Source organism: Panthera leo, chromosome C2 (genome assembly GCF_018350215.1).
Source record: "Panthera leo isolate Ple1 chromosome C2, P.leo_Ple1_pat1.1, whole genome shotgun sequence".
Lineage (NCBI taxonomy): Eukaryota > Metazoa > Chordata > Mammalia > Carnivora > Felidae > Panthera > Panthera leo.
Window position 1 is genome coordinate 59827788 of NC_056687.1, and position 27515 is coordinate 59855302.

A 27515-nucleotide genomic window follows, 5' to 3' on the forward strand; every position below is an offset into this window, starting at 1 on the left:
ATTTTGGGATGATGGGCTACACAACGATAACTGTGACATATGGGGCAAAGATCACCCCTGTTTCCTGAATAAGCAAAATTCTAATTACAACTTCTAAGACAATGAATACAGTTAAACGACAACATTTTAAATTTGTTTTTGGTACTCAGAAAGAATTTAAGTAATTCCCAAAACTCAATGACTAAACTCCTTCATAACAAAAAAAATTTTAAATATACATTACCTGTAGTCAATGCACACTACTGATTAGACCATAGCTTAAAAGTGTCAGTTGTTTTCAACAACTACATTTAAAACTTCACAACTTAAGTAAGACCTCTCCTTGGATCTTACTTTTTCTCTCATTGAGACGGAACTGCAGAAAGTCAGCAGTATTTCTAGCAAGTTCCAAAAGGTCTGAATTAGGAGGCCTTGATTGCCCTTGGCCTATTTTAATGTTTTAAGTTAGATCTTAAAGATATGTGAAAGTAAATAAAAGAGTATGGCCAAAAGTAAACAATGACTAGTAAAACTGCTGATCTCAGTATTCAACACAGTGCAGGGTTTTCTTTGACATTTATCAGACATCACAGATTACTACCAGAACATCACATAAGTTTATTTCAGATGTAACAGCAATGTTAAAATCAACAAGTTTAATTTTTAACTGCACCAAGTAAACTTAGCCATTTAAGTATTTTTAAAGTTATTCCCTCCAAAAAACTGAGGGAGCTTTTCTTTTCCACCCACAAACCAGTTTCCCAATAGTTCTATTTTTGGAGGACTTTCAATTGATGAATAAATTGCTTTGGGGATATTTTAGAACTTCTTTCCCCAAATTAAAACTAATCTGGACAAATTATATATTGCATAGATTTCTCTACAGATTCTTTTCTTTAGAACCCAAATGCAATAACAAAACAGGATAATTTTTACCTATTTGCCCCACAGTAAAAACTATCTGTCCAAAAAAATATGGATATATTCTCTGATCTTCCAGTTAATAGGATTGTTTTACCTCAACAATTTTTACGTTCCAAAATAACCAACTCAACATGGGACATTATTTGAGTCTTTACCGACTCACAGGTGTATGAACTAGTGCCCAGCTCCTACGGCTTCTACATCCTCCTCTTCCTTAAATGGATGGAATTACTTAATACAAGTTTGATGTAGGACAATTAACCCTTTTCAAACATTTACAATTTAAAGTCATTATCTAGTGTGGAAAAAGAAAGTATAATGATAAGAAGCCTACACACTCAATTCAAAATGTAATTTTTTTTCCCTCCTTAAATAACATGTACTTAATTGTCATGAGGCAGCTATTCAGTTTTCAACAACCACATTTATGGATACATTCATTGGACTGATAGTCCAGGTGAAATGGTTATAGAAATAGAGGCAGTGTCATCTCAGAAAACTCATTTATATATCAAAATCTATTTTGATATCTGGAAGTTTACAAAAAGGCTGAATTCTTCAAACTAAGTATGCCTTCTGTAACTCAAGCACTCTTCTGTTGGCAAGAGCAAGCTGAAGCTTATCCATGAAGGTAAAGGTGCTTAATGCCCTTTTTTTCTAAACTTGTATTTGGACTGCTTAAGAAATTGATACCCAAGAAACCAGCATGGTCTTTCTACATTTTTACTATCTTAAGATTAGAATCTTATAAACTCATTCAGCTATCTTCCTTTTCTATATTACTCTTGGCACTCAATTAAGACCATTGAAGTCTACTATACTTTGTACTTTCACATTCTCAAATAAGAACTTAAGATTACAAACTGTGCATAAACACTGTGTAAAATAATTTTGTCATTTAATATATTTGGAGAGATGAGACTTATATTATCAGAATTTACATGAGGATAAATATTACGAATCAAACTTTCTTTTAAAGACAAATGACAAGAAAATTCAAGCCCTGTGCATTGTTTTAAAGTCTAATGAGAACATTTCATGGGCCACCAGTATTGGCAATCTAGAGAATTTTAAATATTGGATATGGGACAATGGAGGAAAACATGAAAATTTCAGATGTCTCCTATCTTACAAAAAGTTATCAACCCATCCAAGCCACTCTCTATGTGCCAGAAAATGATCTGGCATAAACCAGTCAGGTCAGTAGAGGAGGTCACAGTGAAATCTGTGTTATTAACACTTCTAAACTTCTACTTTTCCAAGAATAGAAGCAATTTATTTAACAATTCCCCCTCCCCCAAATCCTTAAACTCATTATCATAGGCACAGAAAATAAGCAAATCTGGGATGTTCTCCAACAGATAAGCAATAGCACAGCTATGTTATTCTCAAAAATACTGTCTAGATACTCTCTCCTATATAATCAAATGCTCAGTGGCCATACTTTTAAGTCCGCATTAGCTGACATTAAATGCATTTATCGTGCCACAAATCCATCTAAGCTTCCTTTTAAGGTGTTTTTTAATATGTCCAAGAGACGATACCTGCTTCAGATTTATTTAGGGGTATTGACCTATAAGGACATCAACTCCCATTTTTAAGGTTAGGCTAACTATTGTGGGTGTACTGAAGAAAAAGGACAGGAAAAAAAAGTAAATCACAACAAACCTCTTTAGGTCAGTTAAAGGCCATATCTCTAGCTGGGATATTAAAAAAAATTAATCTCACCAGCCCACACTCTAAAAGTTAATGCCACTAATAACAATCAACAGCAGGAAAAATAAACCTGCCAACAACCAGCCCACTCATGTAACTCAAATACCGAGACCAAAGTAAAACACTACCTACCCAAACTGTCCCACCCACCCTCAGCAAGGAAGAAAGAAATGACTGCTTAAAAAACAAAATAAGCTTAGTATTTCTTACAAGGATAACAATGGTCCAACTCCTGAGATAACACTCAGAAGGACAAAAGGTGGAGTGAAGGCAATGTCTAGGGATTAGCATCCCACAGTCTTGAAAACCCAAAGTACCACAAACACACTAAACTTGTCTTTGAATTAGAGAACAAGATATTGCTGCTGTTTCTTTTTGTCTTTTGATATATACAACATTTCGTAGGCTCTGCCCTTCAATGTGAAAGCAGGACATAAAAAAAAAAATTGACACTGACACCCAAATTTTTGGGACCATATATATCTTAACTATGAAACCAAACAGATCTATACCTCCTCCTTCCTACAATCAAACCACCTCACAAAAATAAGAAAACTAAAACAATCCAAACATGATTAATTTTGAAAGTCCTTGGAAGTATTAAACCTTTTAGAGGAAGGAAAAAGAAAGAAAGGAGGACAAACAAGAACAAGGTAGGAGGGGGAAAAGAAAGATGGGGTAAAAAAATCAATGGGCCTCTCTTTTATTTGGCGACAAGCAAGTGCAAGAAAGTTCATTTCTAATTTGTTCAGTTGTCTGTCTTTTGCACATCTGCATTCTGGCCAGAAGGGACTTTGAGGTTTTTCTGCAGCACATGAGCATCTGCGGGCTCTATCCTCTTATAGTAGTTCTTCTTTGTCTCAATAATCTCAAAGCCAAACTTCCTGTAGAAGTCAATTGCAGATTCATTGCTGATCTGGACATGCCTAAGATATAAGAGGGTATCAGAAAAAAAAAAAAAAAAAAAAAAAAAAATTAAGAATTCATCAGCTTTTGCGTATTCTGCAAATAGCTTCATATTGGTTGGAGCTGGAATACTGCAGACATTTGTTAGATTCTCTTCACAATTACTAGATATCAACAAAGACTGAGTATTCATTTCAGAAAAACTTGGATGACAAATTTACACCTTTAACCTGTTACATCTTCAAGACAGCTGGCTGAATTTAGGAGACTCAAATAGGGTTTACTCTTACAATCAAGAAAGGGTAAAGTATCCTAGCTAGCATAACGTTTTTCGTTGCAAGGAGAGAAAGGATTCCTGGAATTATAAATGGGTAAATAACCACAGGGATGATCCAATGACCATATTAATACATGCAGAAAAAAATGACAGAAAAATGATATATTGTCTCAAATGCCTAAATATAGCCTCTAATAAAAAAAAAATGCTATTATTTTAAAAATAAATTTGAGCTTTGTCAATTACTCCTCAGAACAGCATGACATAATTTAATCTCTCCCAGTGCCAAAGTTAAAATGAGAATAATCTTAACATTGGTATTATCAGATAAATACTCTTTGATTTTGATTATTAAACTCTACTACTAATGAGCATGTCACTGAGAACCTTAAACAAAACCCAGAAAGCAAACAGATGGCACAAGAATAGTATTAACGATACTAATTCTTCAATTCTGAAGACTATAATTTTAATCTTGGTTTCATCCCTGTGACTTCAGAAGCTCCCACCCCAACACAATAAAGCAAAATGAGAAAGTTTTATCTCAGGTTCCTGATCTATTATTGAAACAAAACAAAAACTTCATAACCACTACTTCCATGCTTTTTCCAAAAGGCAATGAAATAAGGAACCAGATTTTAAAGTTTCCAGTAAAGATTTCTATTGCCAATTTATTAAATTCTTTACATAAGAACATTAAATATCATTTAACTTACAGATAGATGTTGTCAAAAGTGCCATCTTTTTCACAGATGTTTAAGACATGATTTAACATTTTCGTTCCTATTAACAAGACAAACAAGTAAGTAATCTTAGAAAAATAATGTTTATATTACACATCTAAATGCCATCTTACTGTTTACTGAATCCTAAAAGAATTTGAGGTAAACACCAGACCACCTGATTTTTGAAAAATTTGTTCTCTCCCTACTATCTACATATGTTAAAAACTGCTAGTAGAAAAGCAACCTTTACATACAAGTCCTTCCAGAGAAAAGGAAAACAGAAAAAGCAAAAGGGACATTGATGACAAATCTATATAGGGCTTCCAGGTGAATTAGGTTAATAAATAAAGTTATTTTCCGCCTTATATAATTCAGTAACTCTTTCCCAATACTCTCAAAAGAAATGGTTTCACTCATTGGGCCAGAAACAGTAATGATGTATTTATGCTTCTTTACACACACACACAAAAAAACAAATAATTTTACCTATTCCTAGCCTTCGGTATGGTGCCAGACATCCTAGTGTCATGATGTAAAGTCTCTTCTGATTCTGTGAATGATCCACCCTACAGCACACTGCACCTACTGCAATATCATTGAAATATGCTGCCATGGAAAATGTAAAAATATTAAGTTCAAAAGACAGAATAACACATTTTATTGAATCTTCCTCCCCTTCTATAAGGGCTAAATTACTGCTATCATAGCATTAAATTTTATCAACTACTCTGAATAGCAAAAGCCTCAAAAATTTTCTACATCTTTTTACGGATTTAAGCATCTAGAGTAGACATATATGTGAAACATACAGGCACATACTAAATAAGAGAGAAGGTATTTAGCATTTTCTTTTAAAATTCAAATATTTTGTCTTGATTTCTCTGAGATCCTTCTCAAAACCTGGATCACCCCCATTTCCTCACTTGTAAAATAAAGAGATTAAATTAGTTAACTCTGCTCAAATATTAAAAACTAAGGGTCAAGAACACCAACAAAACAAATGAAATGAGAAAAGAAAAAACTATTATACCAAGTTTTGCTAGCTCGCCAACCTCCAGCACATCCTTGTAGAACTTGTCATTGTAGCTGACTGGAAAGATGACCTGGTTTAATCTCTTCAACTGTTTAATATTGTGTGGTGTCACATCTCCCAGCTCGATCCGGCTACTGGAACAAACCAAAATGTACTCAATAAAATATAATTAGCTTCATTTGTTAAGATAAACATACTAGTACCAAGTCTTTTTTACATAATTGATAAATCCAACCTTTCATACTGACTTTATATTCCTACAAAGATTACCATTTATAGGATTCTGCCAGCCATTCTATGCAGATTCAATTTGTAGCATTCATATGATTATATATTTAGAGACAAATATGATAAACAATAATTACTCAGAAGGCCAGACTAATAATGTACACAAATGCCAAAATCTTCCTTGTAGTTTACAGTTTTTAGACAACTATTACTGATCCAAAGGACTGATGAGACCAAATATTGACAAGGGGGTGGCAAATGGGATTCTTATAGTCTGCTGGTGAAAATGTAAATAGATACAGTATCTCTGGAACACAATCTAGTACTATGTATCAAAAACCTGAAAGGTACATCTTTGTCCAAGTCTATTCTAGAAATTTATTCTGAAAAATAATCCAAATGGACAAAAATTATATACATTGAACTAGGAACCACTACATCAGTTACATGGGGTGGTATTCAAAATCCAGATTCCTAGACCTCACACCCCACAGATTCAGAGGTAGAATCTATGGCAGTGGAACAAAGGAAAGGGGGGAGGGGGGAATCTATCTGAAAACTACTTATCAAGAATGCTACGGTAGCATTTCTGAAAAACCATTATGTAATCAAAACAATTGGTTCTGTGGGAAAAGGAATTAAATCTAAAATGATTCAGGCTCATAGTATAAAAAAGTTGTTTTGCCTATAATTCTGTCAACAAAAGGATTTTTTTTAATAGCTCAAGTCCATTTCTCCACCATAAGCTAAAGGTTGATCAAATGTGACAAGACAAACCTGAACAGCATCTACGCATATTATTTCTTCCTATTACCACTAGCAGTATCATTAGTGGAGTTGCTTACATGCATTATTGGCCTTCTTAAAAACCACAACAGTAGATGATAAAATCCTTTAAAGAAAAGAAGATCAAACTGAAATAAAAATGAGTTGAAAAATAAAACAATCTGATGTCAACCAAGCAGCTAGATAATGTGGGTCCTACGCACTGGGTGCTAATTCCAGATCACAATGGCATTAGTCAACAGCAGGGAAGTACAGACAATACACCCTAATTGATCATTTGCATCATATGTACATAGGTTTTGAAAACTGTTGGGAGAAATAACTAAATGAGAATGTTAATCTTCACACTTCTAAAATGGCTAAAAAAAAAAAAACAAAAAAAAAAAACAAAAAAAAACAACTAAGTGTCCTCAGCAGGGAACTGATTAAATAAAGCATGCATGATATGTTTATCTTATTACCACAAAAACATTGATATACTATTTTGGGGGGGGGGGGGAGGGAGGGGCACAATCTAAATATATATAACATATAATAAAATAGCTTTTGTTAATATACAGAAAAAGCTTTAAAGCATTTACAAAAAACGTGTAGTCAGAATTGTGAGAGGCGCCTGGGTGGCTCACTGGGTAGAGCATTCAACTCTTGATCTTGGGATTGTAAGTTCAAGACCCATGTTGGGTATAAAGATTATACTTAAACATACAATCTTTAAAAAAAACTTTTTTTAATTGTGTATAATTTTAAAAACACTATTCTCTGAAATGTTACAATTCAGATTATCAGAAAGTATGAATAAATTATAGTTCTTAATAACACAAAAACTTTACTACAGACCATTATGCTCATTTGGAACTTTAGCCTTCCTGCCTCAATTATTTCATTTTTATTACTTACTGTGCAACCACTCTTGCGTATCTTGATATTTTCTTAAGATCTGAGCACACAGTTTCTTAGTGGCCACACAAATTATTAAGAGGCCAACACCACAGTAAAAAATAGAGATTTCTCTGTTACACTCTTTTCCAATTTTAGACATATAATTAAATATAGGTAAATGGCCTAAGTATTTTATAACTAAAATGACTTCCCTCTGTGAGATTCAGGTGTTCTTTAACTAGGTTTTATTTCCCTAAGAACAACTCCCCTCTTCATAAAAGCACACCCTGGCTTTGTCTTCTTTAAGGCTGAAGGAAATAACATTTCACCCTAAGTCCTCTTCTAATTAAAACCTACTTAGGCTCACTTACCACCATCTACCACTCAGGTTTTTTACTGGTAGATAGTGTTATGCTGTAAAGTACAGAACATTAAAATACAGGGATCACATCTTACCTACACTATTCTTTTTTTTAGAAAAAGGATTCCTCCCATAATTAATACAACTATCACTTTTTTTTTTTTTTTTTTTTTTTGGTAAGAACATTTAAGTTCTACTCTCTTAGCAAGTTTCAATTATACCCACAGTGGTATCAACTATAGTCACCCTGTTATATATACATTAGATCCTCAGACTTTATTCACCTTATAGCTGAAAGTCTATACCTTTCTACCAACCTCTTCCTATTCCCCCCACCCTGGCAACCCCTTATCTACTTTGTTTCTATGAGTTTGATTTTTTTGTTGTTAGATTTCACATGTAAGCAATACCATTGTCTGGCTGGCTTATTTCACTTAGCAGAATGCTACTCTTTCACTGAGTATAACACCCCAAATTGAGTATTGCAATCAAAGAGTCAGTCTCCGTATTTTAAAACAATCACTGAAAAACTACATTATGAAGTCTAATAGTAAACAATAAAGAAAAACGTAACCTAGGAAGCCAACCTCCTAAATTATAGTGAAAGACCACGTGTTTTTCAAAGTTTAAGTATGATTTCTAGGTGGGGCGCCTGGCTGGCTCAGTTGGAAGAGTATGCAACTCTTGATCTTGGAGTTGTGAATTTGAGCCCCACATTGTGTGCAGAGATTAAAATAAATAAATTCATACATACATATAATAAACACTTAAAAGAAAAAAAAAGAATGATTTCTAGGTAATCACCACACTTCAAGCATCTTTATAATTTTTAAAATAACAACCAGGTATTTCTTGACTTCATACAAAAGGAAAAGGTGGTTATGGTACAATGTGCTAGAATTAAACCAAATAAAAGTTAACTACTAAAAAAGTTTCCATCAGAGTAGGCAGAAAAAGCTTAAATACAGAACACTGTATTAAATCATTAGGGAACACCAGCTTAATCTTTCCCTGTCTAATCAAGTAAATAAATAAATAAATAGCATGTCTTGATTAAAAAAAAAAGTCCATCACCATAGAAATTACTCAGGAAGTGAAAATCCTGTAAGACTACTAGAAATAAGTTTGATGTATATAGTCTCCCTATATTTTTCTGTGTGTGTGTGTGTGTGTGTGTGTGTGTGTGTACACACTTCAAAACAGAATTGGTATACTATGAATATCGTTTGGTGGCTGTTTAAGCATCTATTAAATATAACTTTGTCAGCAAAATTCACCTTCAAATACAGTTTAACTTTCATGAACATGATATGTCTGATTGAAATGTAATATTTCTGTAATCTTGACCACTCAGCTCTGAATTATTTTAAGATGTGGATATTCTAAATATATCAAGAGTAATAGCAATTTATAATTTAGCAAAGAACGTGTATTAAAAGCATAGAGTGCTATGCAGAAATGTTAAGAAAATGAGAACATGACTGCACACAATAAGATTTAGAAGTGAAAAGAACTTCTAAAGTAAGTCAAAAGGAATTCCAAAGTCTCTATTAGAAAATTAAACAGAGGTTTCATGAATTCTGTGAATTTGAAATTTTCTAAAGTTTTAATGAACATAATAGTTGCCTATTCAAAGCATAAACCGGGTCTATTTCAATAAATATTTGAACACCTATGTGCTAAAACCTGGAATGCAAAGGAGTTTATACCTAGTAGGAAATACAGGTATATGTATATATTGATCACACATATATTAACACACATTACATATATACATACATTACACATACATACATAATTATGTATATATATATATATATGAAACACAGTATCTTAGTAATAGCACTTGCACACAGTACAAAAGTAATACTAGAATAAAAGTGATCCTGGAAACAGATGTGAAGGGTGACTTAAGAGTTTGTTCTGTAGGAGAGTAAGAAATGAATTCTAAGGAGAGCATAGAACATGAACAAAATAGCAACGATGTATTCTCCAAACTACAGACAGTCTGATTTGGTAAAACAAACCTTACTGTGTGTACTCTGTGACAGTCTTCCTCACCAATGCATTGCCTGCAGAGGTGGCAGCCATCTCCTACTTGGCATCATGGCCACCCTCTGGTGGCCTCTGGTGAAGCCCAAGACGCTTAAAAAGTGGACCAAGAAGTTCATCCAGCGCCAGTCAGCTGATGTGTCAAAATTAAGCGCAACTGGCAGAAACTCAGAAGCACTGACAATAGGGTGCAAGGGCCAGATGCTGCTGCCCAACACTGCTAATGGGGGCAATAAGAAAACAGAGCACATGCTGCCTAGTAGCTTCTGGAAGCTCCTAGGTCACAATGTCAAGGAGCTTGAAGGGCAACAAATCTTGTTGATGGGCAACAAATCTTAATTGTGCAGAGACTGCTTACAATGTCTCCCCCAAGAGCCACAAAGCCATTGGGGAAAGAGTAGCCAGCTGGCCATCGGAGCGACCAATCCCAAAGCCAAGCTGTGCAGCAACGAAAATGAATAGATAGCTTATGTGCATGTCGCATTTGGGTTAATAAAACCATAAAATTACAAAAAAAGTGGGGGGGGGGGAGGGACGCCTGGGTGGATCAGTCAGTTAAGTGTCTGACTTTTGATTTCAGCTCAGGTTATGATCTCCAGGTTTGTGAGACTGAGCCCTGCGCCAGGCTCTGCCCTGATAGCATGGAGCCTGCTTGGGACTCCCTCTCCCTCTCTCTCTGCCCCTCTTACACTCACGCTCGCTCTCTCTCTCAAAATAAATAAATAAAGTTAAAAAAAAAAAAGTGTGCTTTGTGTAAATGTGGAAGCTGGGATTGGAGAGGAAGGAGAATCAATTTTATGAGGAGCTTGCACATCAAGATGGTACTTGCCGGTCTTCTCTATCTACACTTATTCTCTAGGTTGACAATATCATAATCTTATGGCTTTAATGCTGCCATCTTCCAAATCTCTCTCTGGCTTAAAGGTCACTCCTGAACTCCAAAGCATCTGTAGTAGACACCTCAAATTAAACATATCCAAAACCAGATCTCTGATCTTCCCAAAATCTGTGTCACCTGCAGCTTTCTATGTCGATAGCCTCTTTATCCTTAGCTGCAGGTTACTACTCTTACCTCCTTTAAATCTTTATTTAAATGATACCCCCAAGAAAGCTTATTCTGACAAACCTGTTTTTATTTCTTTATATTCCTGATAGGCTTTCTTATCAATCAAGATTATGTTTAGCCTTGAACAAAATTTCAAAGTGTTCCTTCTTACTCTTCAGTTCTGTCAATGTTTGCTTCATGTATTTTCAAGTTATATTACTAAGGGCATAAATTTGGGACTGTTATGAGTTGATGAACTGCTGTAATATTCCCTGTCTTAAAGTCTACCCTATTCATCAATACAGACATACTACTTTCTTCTAATCAATGCTGCATCATGTATCTTTACCATCTTTTACTCTCAACCTCTCTTTATCCTTATATTTAAAGTTTCTTTTGTGCACAGCATATACTATAGAGTTTCGTTCCTCTAATTTGACAACTGGAGTATATTTTTTTTACATAATTCTTCAAATATTATGCAATGTACATGTATTACTTTTACTTATTAAAATAGCATGAAAGAAAAAAGGGAAAATGTCATCACATTGAGTCATGCTAATCCTCACTGTATCGTTCCAATTTTAGTATATGTGCTGCCGAAGCAAGCACTTGACAACTGAAGTATCTGGTCTGTCCAGACTTAATATAATTATTGATGTAGTCTATTCCAATCCACCAGCTTGCAAATTTTCTGTATGTAACAACTATTAGTTGTTCTTTATTTTTCAAGCCTTTTGGGAGGGATCAACTTTCATTCTCAGCTTTTAAAAAGTATTATGGGCCCCTGGGTGGCTCAGTCAGTTAAGTGTCTGTCTGACTCTTGATTTTGGTTCAGGTCATGACCTTTTGTCAGATGAGCCATGTGTTGGGCTCCATGCACAGCCTGCTTGGGATTCTCTTTCCCTCTCTCTGCTTAACCACGCCCCCCCAAATAAACTTAATAACATGTCTTAAAGTTTACATAAAATTAAATCCGCTTTTTTCCTGTATAGTTCTACTTTTTACAACATGTATAATGATAGTTTTCAAGATATAGATACATCACCCCCAAAATCTCTCATGACCCTCTCTAGTTCAATTTTACCACCAGTCCTAGACAACCATTAATGTTTTCTGTTCCCCATATCTTTGCCTTTTCAAGAATGTCACTTAAATGGAATTACATAATACATAGCCATTTGCTTGATTTCATTCATTCAACATAATGCTTTTGACATTTACCACACTGTTTTATCAACAGTTCATTCCTTGTTATTGCTAAATAATATTCCATAGTATGGATATACTATGGTTTATCCTTGTGTTGAAAGGCATTTAGGTTTAGAGTTATTGGTGATTATGAATAAAGTTGTTATACACATTTCTCTATGGTTCTTGTGTGAACATAAATTTTTATTTTTTTATTTTTTTTATTTTTGAGACAGAGAGAGACAGAGCATGAACGGGGGAGGGGCAGAGAGAGAGGGAGACACAGAATTGGAAGCAGGCTCCAGGCTCTGAGCCATCAGCCCAGAGCCTGACGCGGGGCTCGAACTCATGGACCGCGAGATCGTGACCTGAGCTGAAGTCGGCTGCTTAACCGACTGAGCCACCCAGGCGCCCCTGAACATAAATTTTTAATTGCTTCTGAATAAATACCAAAGAGAGGTAACACTGGTTATAAATGTATCAGAGTCCCAGTTGTTCTGCATCTAGAATTTGGCACTGTCAACCTTTAAAAATTTACACTATTCTAATGGGTGTGTAGTGACATTTCATTGTGGTTTTAATTTGCATGTCTCTAAGTAACAAATGATGTTGTTATTATTATGCATTATTTCATGTATTTCTTTGCCATTGGCAGAATTTCTTCGGTAAAGGAGCTGTTCAAATCTTTTGCCCATTAAAAAAAAGTAGATTTCAAGTGTATTATGGACACATGTCCTTTGTAAGCTAGTATACTGCAAATAATCTGAGGCCCCTTCCTACCTTTTACATCTTACTTTTTTTAATGTTTTATTTATTTTTGAGAGAGACAGAGTTCAAGTGGGGGACAGGCAGAGAGAGAGGGAGACACAGAATCTGAAGCAGGCTCCAGGCTTCATGCTGTCAGCACAGAGCCCAATGCAGGGATCAAACTCACGAACCGCAAGATCATGACCCAGGCCCAAGTTGGACACTAATTAACTGACTGAGCCACCCAGGTGCCCCTATTTTTCTCTTAAATAGCCTTGAGGTATAATTTATAAACCATAAAATTCATGGTTTTTTTTTTTTTCCCTTAAAGCTTAGAGAGAGAGAGAGCGAGCGAGCAAGCACGGTGAATCAGGGGAGGGGCAGAGAGAGAGAGGGAGAGAGAGAATCCCAAGCAGGTGCCATGCTGTCAGTGTGGAGCCCAGCGCAGGGTTCAAACTCACAAACCCTGAGATCATGATCTGAGCCAAAACCAAGAGTTGGATATTTAACCAACTGAGCCACCCAGGCACCCCTGAAATTGTTATTTTAAGCGCACAATTCAATGATTTTTAGACTATTTACAGACATGTGCAACCATAACCTCAATTCAGCTTTAGAACATTCACATCACACCCCCCAAATCCCTTGTGCAAATCTGAAGCAAATGTCCTTTCCTACCCAAAGTCAGTCACTAAATCTACTTTCTTTCTATAGATTTGTTTTTCCTGGACATTTCATATAAATGGAATCATACAATAAACATGATCTTTTGCACTGCACTTCTTTCATGTAGTGTGTTTCTGAGGTTCATCCATGATGTAATGTGTCAGCAGTTGAACAATATTCCATTGTATGAATATACCTCATTTTGCTTAGGCATTCACCACTTGATGGCCATTTTAATAATATTTACTTCATGGGCCATTATAAATTACACTGTTATGAATATTGCATACAAGTCTGTGTGTGGACATAAATTTACTTTCTCTCTGGAGATACCTAGAAATGAGATTGCTGGGTTGTATGGCAAATATGCTTAACTTTTTAAAGAAACTGCCTTTGGTAGGTAGAATAACAACCCCCAAAGTATGTCCATGTTCCAATCCTAGCAATCTTGACTATGTTATTTTACATGGAAAACGCACTTTGCAGATGTGACTAATACCTTGAGATGGGAAGATTAACCAGGACTACCTGGGTAGGCCCAAAATGTAATCACAGAGGTCCTTCAAAGTATAAGACAACAGAAGCAAAAGCAAGAGATTTCAAGATGCTACACTGCTGGCTTTGAAGATGAAGGGCCACAAAACAAGGAATGCAGGTGGCCTACAGAAGCTGAAAAGGCAAGAAAATGGATTCTCCTCTAGAACTTCTGTAAGAAACACAATGTTGTATTAATTTCCTAAAGCCACCTTGACAAATTACCACTCGATGGCTTAAAACAGAAATTTAGGGGCGCCTGGGTGGCTCAGTCGGTTAAGCGTCCGACTTCGGCTCAGGTCACGATCTCGCGGTATGTGAGTTCGAGCCCCGCGTCGGGCTCTGTGCTGACCGCTCAGAGCCTGGAGCCTGTTTCAGATTCTGTGTCTCCCTCTCTCTCTGACCCTCCCCCGTTCATGCTCTGTCTCTCTCTGTCTCAAAAATAAATAAACGTTAAAAAAAAAAACAAAAAACAAGAAATTTATTCTATGGAAGTTACAGAATCTGGAAATCCAAAATCAGGCCAGCAGGGCCATGCTCTCTGGATTTGGACTGGATAGAATTCCTTGCCTCTGCCAGCTCCTGGTGGCCTCAGATGTTTCCTGGCTTGTGACAGTAACAACTAATGCGTTTCTCCATCTTCACATGGTGCTCTGTGCATGTGTGCCCCGCCTCCTCTTCCTTTAAGGACAATGGCCATCAGATTTAGGGCCTACCCTAATCAAGTATGACCATCTTAATTACATCTGCAAAAACCCTATTTCTAAATAAGGTCATGTGCCAAGGTTCCAAATAAACATGAATGGGGGTGGGGGTACTATTTAAAATCACCATTCATACTAATACCTTGACTTTAGCTCAGTAAAACCCATTTCAGACTTTTCACCTCAAGAACAAGGTAACAGATTTGTGGGTTTTTTTTTTAATTTTTTAATTTTTATTTTTCAGACAGAGAGAAAGTGGGAGAGGGGCAGACAGAGAGAGGGAGACACAGAATCTGAAGCAGGCTCCAGGCTCTGAGCTGCCAGCACAGAGCCTGACACGGGGCTCGAACTCACAAGCCAGGAAATCATGACCTAAGCTAAAGTCGGATGCTCAACCGACTGAGTCACCCAGGCGCTCCCAGATTTGCGCTTTTAAGCCAATAAGTTTGTAGTAATTTGTTATGGTAGTAATGGAAAACACTGCTAAACTGTTTTCCAAAGTGGCTGCACCATTTGCATCCCTACCAATAACAGTTTCTCCACATCCTCACCAACACTTTTTATTGTCTCTTTATAGCCATTTTACTAGTGTGAAGTGATAATCTCACTGGATTTGCATTTCTCTAATGACTAATACTGTAGAACATCCTTCTTTATGGTTATTAGCCATTTGTACACCTTCTTTGGTGAAATGTCTATTTAAGTATTTTGTCCCCGGTCTAGGCCTGAGAATAAACCTACAATTTTAACATTAATTAATAAAAGAATTCCCATTTTTATACTGGATTACTGAGTTGTAAGAGTTCTTTATATCATATATATATATATATATATATATATATATATATATATATATATATATATGTATATATATTTATTTATATTTATATATTTTGGGGACAAGCCCTTTATCAGATATATAATTTGCAACTATTTTTGCCCAACTTTTGGCTTCCCTTTTCATTCTAACAGTGTACCATACTAGTGTAAACTGTTACTTATAGGGGGAACTGGAAATTCTCAGTATCATCTTCATAAATGTAAAGCTAAAAACTATTCTAAAGTAACTTTGTTTTTTAAAAAAGAAGAAGGAACTGTCAGATTAAGAGATGATAAAGGGACACCTGGGTGGCTCAATCAGTTAAGCATCTGACTTTGGCTCAGGTCATGATCTTGTGGTCCTTGAGTTCGAGCCCTACATCAAGCTCTGTGCTGACAGCTCAGAGCCTGGAGTCTGCTTTGGATTCTTTGTTGCCGTGTCTCTCTGTACCTCCCCCACTCACATTCTGTCTGTCTCTCTCTCTCAAAAATAAACACTAAAAATTAAAAAAAAAAGATTATGAGATATTTCAGCCAATGAAAACGTGTGGACCTTTTTGGATTTTGATTTGAAAAAGACATTTACAAGACAAATGAGAAAAAGCAAATACAGATTGGGTGTCAGATCTTAAGATGATATTAGATGTAACAGTATTAGAATTACTTTTTTTTTTTTAATTTTTTTTTTAACATTTATTTTTGAGACAGAGAGAGACAGAGCATGAACAGGGGTGGGGGGGGGGGTCAGAGAGAGGGAGACACAGAATCTGAGCCACCCAGGCGCCCCTAGAATTACTTTTTTAAAAACGTCCTTCCATGATAAAGATTCATACAGTAGTATTTACAGATGGAATGGGATAGTATGTCAAGAATTTCCTTTGAAGTACTCCAGCGAAAAAGGGAAACTACTAGTAAAAGATGAAAGAACATGAGAATTAATATTATTCATTGGAACTGAATGCATTGAGGGCTCAATGCACTATTTACTTTTGAAGATGTTTGAAAATTTCCGTAACAAAAAATAAAACAAACATACATTACTTATTACATAAGGAACTACAAGCTGTAATATTTTGCATTTATGTTAAGTTTTGTAGCCAACTCTGTCCAAGAAAGAACAAACACTAATTTTGATACTAAAACTCATAGCAGAAAGCATCTGATGCTTTATTCTCTATTTGAAAAACAGTAAAAGGCAAGAATTTCAAACCTTTAACAACCACAACCCCTCAACTGCCAGCTGTACCAAGCCTCCAGTTTGCAGAAAAGCTGAATGAGAGCTGGATGAAAATGAGCCTTCCATTCTGGTATAGGCTTCCTCTTATAAATTCGTAAGTCTCAGGATAGTCTGTTATACAGTCTTTACTTTTGGTGTAAATGGCCTACATGTTCTGACATTATTTTTTTTCCCCATTAAAACTACTATCAAACATTGTTTTGGTAAGATTTATCATTTGAAAAATTATTTACAAAATGTAGTTAAAAAATTTTTTTTAATATTTATTTTTTGGGGGGGGAGGGGCAGAGAGAGGGAGACACAAAATCTGAAGCAGGCTCCAGGCTCCATCTGAGCAGCACAGAGTACAATGAGGGGCTCTAACTCATGAACTGTGAGATCATGACCTGAGCCGAAGTCCAGCGCTTAACCAACTGAGCAACCCAGGCGCCCCTATATAATGTAGTTTAAATGCTACCTAATGTGATTAGAAGCAATGTTGATATTAGGTAGATAAAAACAGATACTAGAGGGAATGCATGCAGAGTTTTTCCATTAATTTAACTCATAAGGAAAAATCCCCTTTTGTAACACATCACTTTGAGAGTTATTTCCTGGAATAAAAATACTGCATAATATACATCCTCTGATTATGTGAACATATCACATTACCAAGAATATCATAGTGAGGGGCACCTAGGTGGCTCACTCAGTTAAGCGTCTGCCTCTCAATTTTGGCTCAGGCCACAATCTCATGGTTCATGAGACAGAGCCCTGTATGGGCTCTGCACTAACAGCAAGGAACCTGCTTCGGATTCTCTCTCTCCCTCTCTCTATACCTCTCCTGCTCATGCACACTTTCCCTTCCTCAAAAAAAGTATCATAGTGAATTAGAACATTTAAAACCACAACTACTAAAAAAAATACTTGAACTTTAGGGGTAAACGAACAGGAGCCCATGAAGAAGTCTGAGAAACAATTTTCAAGAGAGGAGGGATAAGGTCTGGAGAAGTAGTGTCACAAAATCCAAGAACGGATTCCAAACCTGGCTATACACCAGAATCACCTTGCCAGTTAAAAACTCAGATTTCCACATCCCACCATGGAATCTTTAATGATTAAAGCTTCTTATATCAACCACACAAATTTAATACCCACCTAAGTTAATAAACTTCCCACTGCACTGCATATGTGTAAATTTCCATATCCAAGTATTCCAGTGAGGGAAAAAGAGGCTAACGGTCACAGAGAAGTGGATTTCACATAAAATATGGAATCATTTTCCTTATGTAAGTTAACAGTGTATTACACTATAGCTAGTATTGAGAGCTAGTCTCAAATTCAAATCAGCCTGACTCTTGAAAAATGGTTTTTAATCACTACACTGTTTACTTACTTCAGGTAAGATTTCAATGTAATTTAACAACACAAACTATCTTAATTTATCAGTTTAGGACCTCTATTCTGTAGATAAGCCTCAAATTCCTGGACTAAAAGTCAAATCTGCTACATCTAGTAGACTCAACAGTTTGTTTTTAATTTAAGTTGGTTGCTAATATTTAAATCAGAAGCTTTTACATAAAGCCTACATTTCTGGCCTTTTTTTTTTTTTTTACTCATTTACCTTATCTGCCTGTTCCTGGGTTCCTGTTGGCACTAGTTTATAACCCTAACTGTAAAAAACTGAATATAGTAGTAATTAAACAAACTGAATTATTCTTTTGGCTCAAGTAAATTCATGTGACACGTTATTTTTTTGTTTTTCAAATCCGTAACAAACCCCAATGTTTCTTCATACCAAAGATTTTAGAATAAGATCTAAAAGGGGGAGGAGGATGGTGAATGATATAGCAAAAGTGCCCTTGTATATCAAGTCCTTAGATTTGGAACACAGCTACTGGCCTCCTACTTTATACAGCTTGTTAGTTATTTGTTTGTATCAGCACCAGAAGATGAATCTGTTACTCTGTCAAATCTCATACCATCTTTGCACTTAAAATATGGTAGCAGAAAACCTTTTTTTTTTTTTCATTTATTTTGAGAGAGAGAGAGCACATGCACACAAGCAGGAGAGAGTCAGAGAGAGGGAGATAGTGAATCCGAAGCAGGCTCTGCACTGTCAGTGTAGAGCCTGATATGAGGCTTGAACTCACGAACCAGGAGATCATGACCTGAATGGAAATTCAAATGCTTAACTAGGTGCCCCTGTGGTAGCAGCAAAACTTTACCTGTGGCTTAAAACAAACACTGTGTCACAATGAGATAATGCATATTAAGTATTTGGCACAGCAACATCAGATAATAAGCACTCAAATGTTTTTAAGCTATTAAAAGTAATGTCAATTATGCCCATAATTATAAAAACAAAATTTAGTGGCAATATTCTGAAGGGCCACAAGATGGAGATATGACTACACAAAAGTAGGCCTTTCTCTATAAAGTCTGACTTTTTAAGTTACATTGAAGAGAAAATGAATAACTGTATAAAACTTAAAGCCTAACCATTTATATTTTAAATGAGTACTGAGTACACCTCAGCACAAAATTTTAACTGCTTGGTCATTTCTTGTGCAGAGTGTTTGATCTGGAAGGGAACTTGGAAGCCACTGGGTCCATTCCCCTTCATTTCACAGATGATGGGACTGAAGCCCAGAGACAGATGTACCTGTAAATTATACAGCCAATTATCAACAAAGCCAGAACCAGGCCTATGTCTACACATTACCATTATAGTGCAAGATCAGCCACCCATGACTCCCTCAAAGGAGTCCTTTTTACTCCTCAAGGTTGAGAGAAATACCAAACCTGAAACACTTATCTAAGGTATACTAATGATAAAAGGGATTTGCATAAAACTTGGGCTTAGAGTAGGTAATTACCTTAGCTAGCATTAATCTGGTTCTACACTCAAATAAATCACATAAAAGATAAATTCCTTTAACTTACAAGTCCACTGAGCATTTATCAAAGCACAGCTTAAATACTAATTGTTCAAGAAGTCTTAACCTGTCATCCCGCTGAGATTTCCACCTCATCTATATTATACTGTTTGTACCCTTCCTAGGCACAGTATCTCTGTACCATTCTAAGCATTTATTTTTATACCTTACCTCTTCTACTGAACTATAGAACTTAGGGTAGGACCTCAAATATTTCAAGGAATTGATGAATTACTCCCAGTAAGTCCAAGAATCTCTAGGCCTTTAATTTAACTGATGGGCTTTCTCTCATCTAGATTTTAGAGCAGTTTCTCAATCTTAGTACTACTGATATTCTCTCTGGGCTGGATAATTCTTGGTTGTGAGGGGCTCTGTGGTGGAGCACTGTACGATATTCAGCATCATCTCTAGCCTCTACCCACTAACCGTTCCACCCCATTATGACAACCCAAAATGTCTCCAGACATTACCAGATTCGCAGGGGGGAAGGTGTGACCCTCCTTGAGACTCACTATTTTGGAGGTTTTACAAGTATCAAAAAAGTGGTGGTGAGTGGATTAGCTCTGCAAGCTGTGTGAGTGCAAGAATCAAGTGTGCAAAAATCTCAGCAATTATTTGCTGGGATACTAGAAGTGTTAAACACACATCAGATATAACCTACTTAAATAACCTGAAATGAAATAACTTAAATAACCTGAAAATAACCAAATTATCCTTTGAAAAAATGTTCTGTGATCATCCATCCATACATTCAATTAAGAGAACTCCTTCCCAGCTATGGCTTTTCCCTTACTACCTCCTAAATGTTTTTACTTCCAAATCTCTGAATCCAAACACATATTCCCAACTGCTTACTAGTTATCTCTACAGGAATCTCAAATTCAACACATTGAAAACTGAACTCATCATCCTCTATAGGAAATTGGAACACATATCTCTATTCTCTATTTTTAGGAATAGTCCCATCACCCATCCAATATAAAAAAATTAGTTTTAGATGTACTCTTACATCCCATTTTAATCCCTGTTAATTCTGCTCGCCAAATATCTTCATAACCTATTTTTACCTATATCCCTTCTCTAAGCAGTATGCTTCAGAGCATCATTTCAACACAAATTCTAATGGCTTAATTAAGGGAAATAAGACTAGAACGGAGACAAAGCCATCACAACACACTCAGAATAATCTTTTGAAAATACAAATATGATCACTTTATTTCTAATGCTTAAGATCTTTTAAGAGCTGCATATAATCTGCCAAATGAAATTCGAATAGCACTGCAAATAAAGCCCTCATCACCTACGTATGGCCACTGGCCTCACCCTACCTCTCTCCCACCAGTTTTTGGCCATATAAAGCTACTCAAAAATTCCAGAACTCACTGAGCTTCCTTGCCTTCTTGATTCACCTCTGTAATGGTTTTTTCATTAGTAAACTAAAGATACTATACCTATAAATATATTAGTAGACTATGGGTGCTATCTTAGAGCTATTGTGGGATTGAGAACCTATGGTCTGGTATTAGGTACCTATTAAAAAAAAAAAAAAGTAAAAGTGCCATGAGGGGGAGGGATGGGAGAGCAGGTCTCAAAAGGCAGACACAAGAGCAAAATGAAGAAAGCGACTTAAAAGAGAACAGTTCAAATATGCCCCATGATTCCAAACTTTTGTTTCTTGGTATCACAGAAAAGTTACAGCTGATAAGAAACCAGGGATGGCAAACGAGTGACACACATGCCATAGCAGTCATGGTAGATATTAATAGTCAATGATATCACTTTTTTTTGGCAATCTGAAAATTCATCAAAGCTATCAGCAGATTAAATACTGATAAAATATTATCAACAGACTAGAAAGGGCACATGAATTTCAACCTTTAGTTGTTCCTGTTCAGGTTCAAGCTGTTGTTCTCTTTAAAGACAAAGAAACCAACTCCCAGAGGTAAAAAAAACCTACTAGAGACCCTACTGCTAACTATTGTTAATGGCACACTGAACTATAAAACGTGGTTGCTTTTAGTTCAATGTTTTTTGCATTAAAAATAAGTCTCCTTTATGAAAATAAATTATGCTATGAATAACAATCTATACAGATGGAGGGGGAATCCAAGTATATATTTAAATATATTTTAGTTTTCTGGAAAGAGATAAATGTTTAAAATGCTGCTAAGTACAATTCTCTTTGCTTACACTAGTTTAGCAAGCTCTGTAAAAAATTTCTTCTCATGTTCTAGGTCCTAAACTGGCATCACTCTGACAATATTCACTAATTTGAATGTCTCAACCCCATTTTCTAAATACTATATTTGACTGTTTTGTAATTTGAAGTCAAAACACAATCAATATCCAAATTGATAAGCTATACAAGTAATAGGTAAGCCGCAAAGATATACAAATGGCCAGTAAAAGTGGGAAATGTCCAACCTAAGTAATCAAATTAACAGTAACAAAAAAAGGTGGGGAGAGAAATACCATTTATCATCTAACCAGCAAAGTAAAATTAAGAGTTAAGACTATTAAGTGAGTATGTCCCCAAATCCAACCTGTAAAGAAATCATTTTACAAATGCTCAACGTATGCTACTCATCCCAGAAAAAGGTAATTTATACCACTGATGGATGAAACATCTTCCTCCATTTCCTTATTTTCTGCAAGTGCCCCTCCCCTTCCCCATTAGCCCTTGGAGAAGAAAAAGGCACTCACACACCATTGGCAGTATGAACTGCCACTATCTTTCTAGAGGTCAATTGGCAACAAATATCAGAGATTTTAAAATGCCAGCACCTTCTGATCCAAAAAATTCACTTCTAGAGAATTATCCAAAAGAAATAAGAATGTGTATCAAGTAGTTTTATACACAAGCATTTACTGCCATACTATCGAGGACTGAGAAAAAGCCTCTGGACTTCAAAAACAAGGGTCTTCTACTAACAGCTTCAGCCATGATAGAGGCAGAATTACAGATCACCCTAGCTCAGGAAAGGCAAATGCATACTTCCAATTTATCCCTTCTCCATCCATAGCAGACAAAGTAAGTGGATTACAATATTTTAATCTAAAACCAAGAGTGACCTCAGAATCCTTCATCAGAGGCATAACCAGTCATACACTATCTGTTGGCCCACAAACTGCACATTTACTATTTAGAAACTCCATCTGAAAATTGGATCCTGAGGAAAAAGATCATGTTTTACACAATTTTTATTTTCAGAGTCTAGTCCAGCACTGTCCAAAATAAATACAATTAGAGTCACAGATGTAATTAAAAAATTTCTAGTACCTACATTAACAAGGCAAAAAACAGATGAAATCAATTCAACGTGTAATCAAAATAGAAATTATTAATTTCCCTTTTTTAAAAAATCTTTTTTTATACCAAGTCTTTTAAAAATCCAGTGTGTATTACACTGCATATCTCAATTCAGATGCTAATTTTCCTCTCAAATATTTTATTTATATTTACATTTCACAAAATTTATAGTAGATTCACATATCCACATTGTTCCAAACATACCAAAAAATTGTCCAACAACTTTGAGTATCAGTTTTTAAATTTAAAATTGTAATTAAAATTTAAAATTTAGTTTGTCAGTAACACACACCACTTATCAACTGCTCAACAGCCAAATGTAGCTAGTCACTACTGTATTAGACAGGACTAACATTTTCCCAATAAGTTAGGCAGTGAATGCATATAGAAACTGATGGAAGAGATCAGATCAAGAGAAAGCAGTGTTCATGATAGGACAATTACATAGTTTTGTAGTTATTAAACTGTAATACACACAATTTTCATTTCTATGATGAAAAGGAAGTTTCTATCAGTTGCAACTGGTATTTAATGGTTTCTGTAGGCTGCGCTTAAAAAAAAAAAAAAGGTATTTAAATAAAGAATTGAGAAGTTTTATCTTTTTAGATGGCACAAAGCTGGAAGCCATAGCTAATACCTGGAAGAGAAAATCAGAAGTCAAAAGATTTCCACAGGCCAAAATTGAAAACGTAAGCAAAGTGAAAGTTAATACAGATGTTAGTTTGGTCCAGCAAAAGCACTATCTTTGAAAGATAATGCTTTATATGGATAACCTTTAAAAATCTTTTTCAACCCAGAAATTCTTAATTATTCTTCGTGTGTTCAGAATTTTACCAACAACTGTCCATGATTTTGGGGAAAAAAATCACAACACTGATGTCAACACTGCATTAGTCACCAGTGCACACATCTGTATTGGTAACAGATCTACTTTCTAAATTATATAATGATGCTATTTACAAACAGATGCAAACATCTAATCTCATGACTTATGATGTAGTTGTACCTGGTCATTTACCTACTGAAAATGAAATCTTATAGTTTATTTTCCCTTTATTTCTCCCTTATATTGGTTAGGTCATTTTATTGATTTTCTAAAACAAATCATGGTACAGGTAGGTTATATTTTATGTGAATTCATCTCAATACAGCAAGGAACATTACAAAATATTTTAAAATCCAGTATCTCCATCCACATCCCACAAATTATTGGTTTCATAGAAGCTTGGAGTACAAATTGGAGGTTTACAAAGGTTCCTGAATTCTCCTTCAGACTCACTGCCTGTCCCCCAACAAAAACAGCAATACAACCTTAAAAAACCTGTTTTATTGAAGTACAGAATTTGTATGGTAAAGGGCACAAATCTTGTTCACAGTCCAATGATTTTTCAAACATACATATACATCCATGCAATCAATATCCAAGGTAAAGATAGAGAATATTTCTAGCACTTCAGAAAACTCCCTTGTGCTATCAAAGATAATCATTATTCTGAGTTCTTCAACATAGATTCCTTTGACTGCAGAATCTTTGATTTTAATATTTTAATTAGTAAACTACACTGTTCTGTATACTATACTTATATTATTGTCATCTACTTTCCCATCTTTGCATGTATTCACACCTTGTTAAAGACATTTTTATTAGAATTTATACCCCTTTGCTACAATTGAAAGGTAAATGAATTCAGTTTTACTTTCTATTATACTAATTATATTGCCATCTCTGTCATTGCTGTGACTTCTTGCTTAAATATCACCTTCCATAGAGAGGAATAATAGATAAAAAGGAAACAGTATCTTGTAATATACCTCAAATTTCTAGACCATGCAAATAAATACATGCAGTAATGAAAAACTGGAAATTTATCTACTTTCCTACGGAGGAAAGGCAAATGCATGCCAACACAATGGAATGTCTTCCTGCTACTACCAATAAAAACTAAGTAAAAATATGAAGAAAAATCAAATAGTAACTTTAAAAAGTTTGAAAATGATAGTGAATATAGGCAACAATATAAAACATTTAAATAGTAGATTGAGTTAGAATTAGAAGTTCTTCAAGAGTCAGGACTATAACGCTAACCACCTTGTGTATAATGATACAAGTCTTTGAACTCAAGGATCTTAGAATCTTTCAAATAATGCCTATTATCTTCATTTGTTCAGTGCCTTAAATCAAGACTTAGAAGTGAAAAACATTTTAAAGTCCCATCTTACCTGGGAGTTAGTTCATTTGGGAAGTTAAAGGGACTATTCACAGGAATAGTGAAATCATCTTAAAAATTTACCATTAGGAGGAACGCAACTTTAAGCTCCCAATCTTAAGTGATAGGAACTAGACTTAAGGACTCTTCATTCTCTAAATTTGGCCAGTTACTCGTTTCTCGGGATTTGTTACCATCATGTTGTTACACATATAAAACACCATTTTAAATAAAGAGCTAATTGCCTCATGAGTGTATTAACTGAAGGAAGATTGTGAACAATATCATTGGTTGACCCCATTTCTATTGCCAAGTTAGGTATCAGAAAGAACATTACACCCTAGCAAGACAGAGTTAGACCAAGGATTTTGGCTCTAAACACCCAGAATAATTTCTTGGAGGCCTTCCTTTATAAATCCATGCAGAGTCTCAACCGTGGGAACTATTCAGCCTCATTTTTAGTACTCTTAACAGAACAAGAGAAGTATTGCTCGCTGATGAGAATACAAAAATGAGTAAGAAACAGCGTCCATACTAAAGGGAAAAAAAAGAAAAATCTCACTAAATTATATTGGATCATATATAAAATAGCCAAACTTTCTAGTTCATGATTCAAATACTACAAATACTTCCCATACCTCAATTAATATCCTGATTGGAACTCTTTAGAATTTGACGTGAAATAGTGCAGGTACTATAAAAAATTCATTATTCCTAAATTTTAGTGCAAACCATACAATTAAGCATTAGAATGGATTTCCAATATTTAAAGCAAATCAGAGCAGGGAATCATATTACAGACCTAAGGCCAAATTAAACTTTCTTGGACCTCTTCGACCCCACACACATATACATACCAAGATAATATTCAGAGCCTTGTTTTAGGCAGCATGAGATTATTTCGAAAGTTGACTTTTATTTCATACCCAAAAGGCTGAACAGTTTGGAAGCTCGAACATAGTTACAATTCTTTGACTAGCTACAATAGAAAAAAATCTCAGAAAGCTTTTAAAACTGATAAAAGGAAGGCTTCAAAAACGGTTTTGATTTAGGAAATATTCTCAAACACTGTTACGTAATTAATATTTTAACAGTATGTAATTTAATAGTAAGGTGACATCATCCAAATGGGAAGAGTTGAACCAATATAAACCCTAATTTGATCCAAGAGGAAAACTATGAAAGAGTATTAATTTTTCTAATCACCTGAAAAAAGCTTCTGAGGAGTAACCAAGAACCCCCTCACAGCACGGGGGCAATAGTAAACTACTGGAGCAATAGCTCCACCTACTGATCGGCAATACTTCCTTAAACATTTTGGCACCCCAACACTACAGAGCTCACGCTCTCTCCCCCTCCTCCACTCGCTCTGACCCAACCCAAATCCAGTTGAGTCACTAGCTCTTAATACTCATCCGATGCTCTTTATTCCAATTCCTTCTCCCTCCAGAAGGTTCTGTCCAGCTCTCAAGTGTAAATAAGACTGAAAGGTGTCAAAGACTGCAGTTCCTAGCGTTGAGCCTCGGTCTAAAGAGGACAACCAGATCACTCCACTTGGAGTGGCGGGCCGGGGGTGGCTCAGTCGTCCGCTCCCAGGTAGGAGGCCCAAGGAGCCTCACAAGAGCTTTCCCCTGTTGCCCCCCTCGGCTGCTAGTCTCCGCTCAACCCACACTCGTCCTCCGGGCCGACATCCTGCGTTCCCCGCGTTTTGCCCCTGCTGCCCCTTCAGCCCGCCAAGAGCCCGCGCCGAGCATCCGCCTCCTCCGTTGAGCAGAGAGAATCCCAGAAATCTCCCTCCGCCGGGTCTTCGCCCGGAGTCTCTCCCCTCCTTCGCAGCCCCTCTCCCCCCGCTGGCCGGGCCCTGCCCGGCTGCCCTTCTCACCCTTTCATCTTCCCCGCCTGCTGAGGCCGTTGTTACCGCGGATATCAACGCCGTTGTCGTCGCCGCCCTGAGCTCTCTGCGCCCTCAGTTCGGGCCACTCAACCCCCACAAGCCGGCCTCCCCACCTAGGGCAGGGAGCTGAGCGAATGACGGAGGCCGCGGGAGTCGAGCGCAGCCCTGCGTCTCCGAAGGGGGCGGGAGTGTCTCCCGCCGCCGCGCTGTGCCGCCGCTTCTCCACACGTGCACACCGGGCAATCGACTCCCGCCCGCGGCCGCCGCCAGCCAGACCCGCCGCCGCGCTGTGACCTTTCACCCCGCCCCCTCTGCGCGCCGGCGCGCCGGCCGCCTCGCGCGCAGCCGCACTGCTGTTCTCCGTGCACCCTTCCCCC

The 27515-nt window shown here is 36.4% G+C and overlaps 1 protein-coding gene and 1 non-coding gene across 3 annotated transcripts; both read right to left on the reverse strand.

Moving 5' to 3' along the window:
* Nucleotides 1–573: 573 nt before the first annotated feature.
* On the reverse strand, nt 574–27442 carry NAA50 (N-alpha-acetyltransferase 50, NatE catalytic subunit). Of its 2 annotated transcripts, none has more exons than XM_042903584.1 (5): nt 27127–27442; nt 5558–5691; nt 5014–5133; nt 4519–4585; nt 574–3545 (listed from the first exon to the last, which is right to left on the reverse strand). In XM_042903584.1, the coding sequence occupies exons 1-5, from the start codon at nt 27132–27134 to the stop codon at nt 3368–3370; spliced, it is 507 nt and encodes a 168-aa protein (XP_042759518.1). In that variant the 5' UTR covers nt 27135–27442; the 3' UTR covers nt 574–3367. The 2 variants fall into 2 exon arrangements, with proteins under 2 accessions (XP_042759518.1, XP_042759517.1); XM_042903583.1 differs by having other exon boundaries at nt 5558–5694.
* On the reverse strand, nt 11421–11523 carry LOC122199015. The gene has a single exon (XR_006193293.1). It is a non-coding gene; the product is annotated as a U6 spliceosomal RNA (small nuclear RNA).
* Nucleotides 27443–27515: the final 73 nt, after the last annotated feature.

What these genes read in the sequence shown, in the direction of transcription:
- NAA50 (XM_042903583.1), bottom strand. An exon ending in TGGCGAGCTAGCAAAACTTG is followed by an intron (nt 5,134 to 5,557) that starts GTATAATAGTTT and finishes TTTCCATGGCAG; the next exon opens with CATATTTCAATGATATTGCA. An exon ending in ATACCGAAGGCTAGGAATAG is followed by an intron (nt 4,586 to 5,013) that starts GTAAAATTATTT and finishes TCTTGTTAATAG; the next exon opens with GAACGAAAATGTTAAATCAT.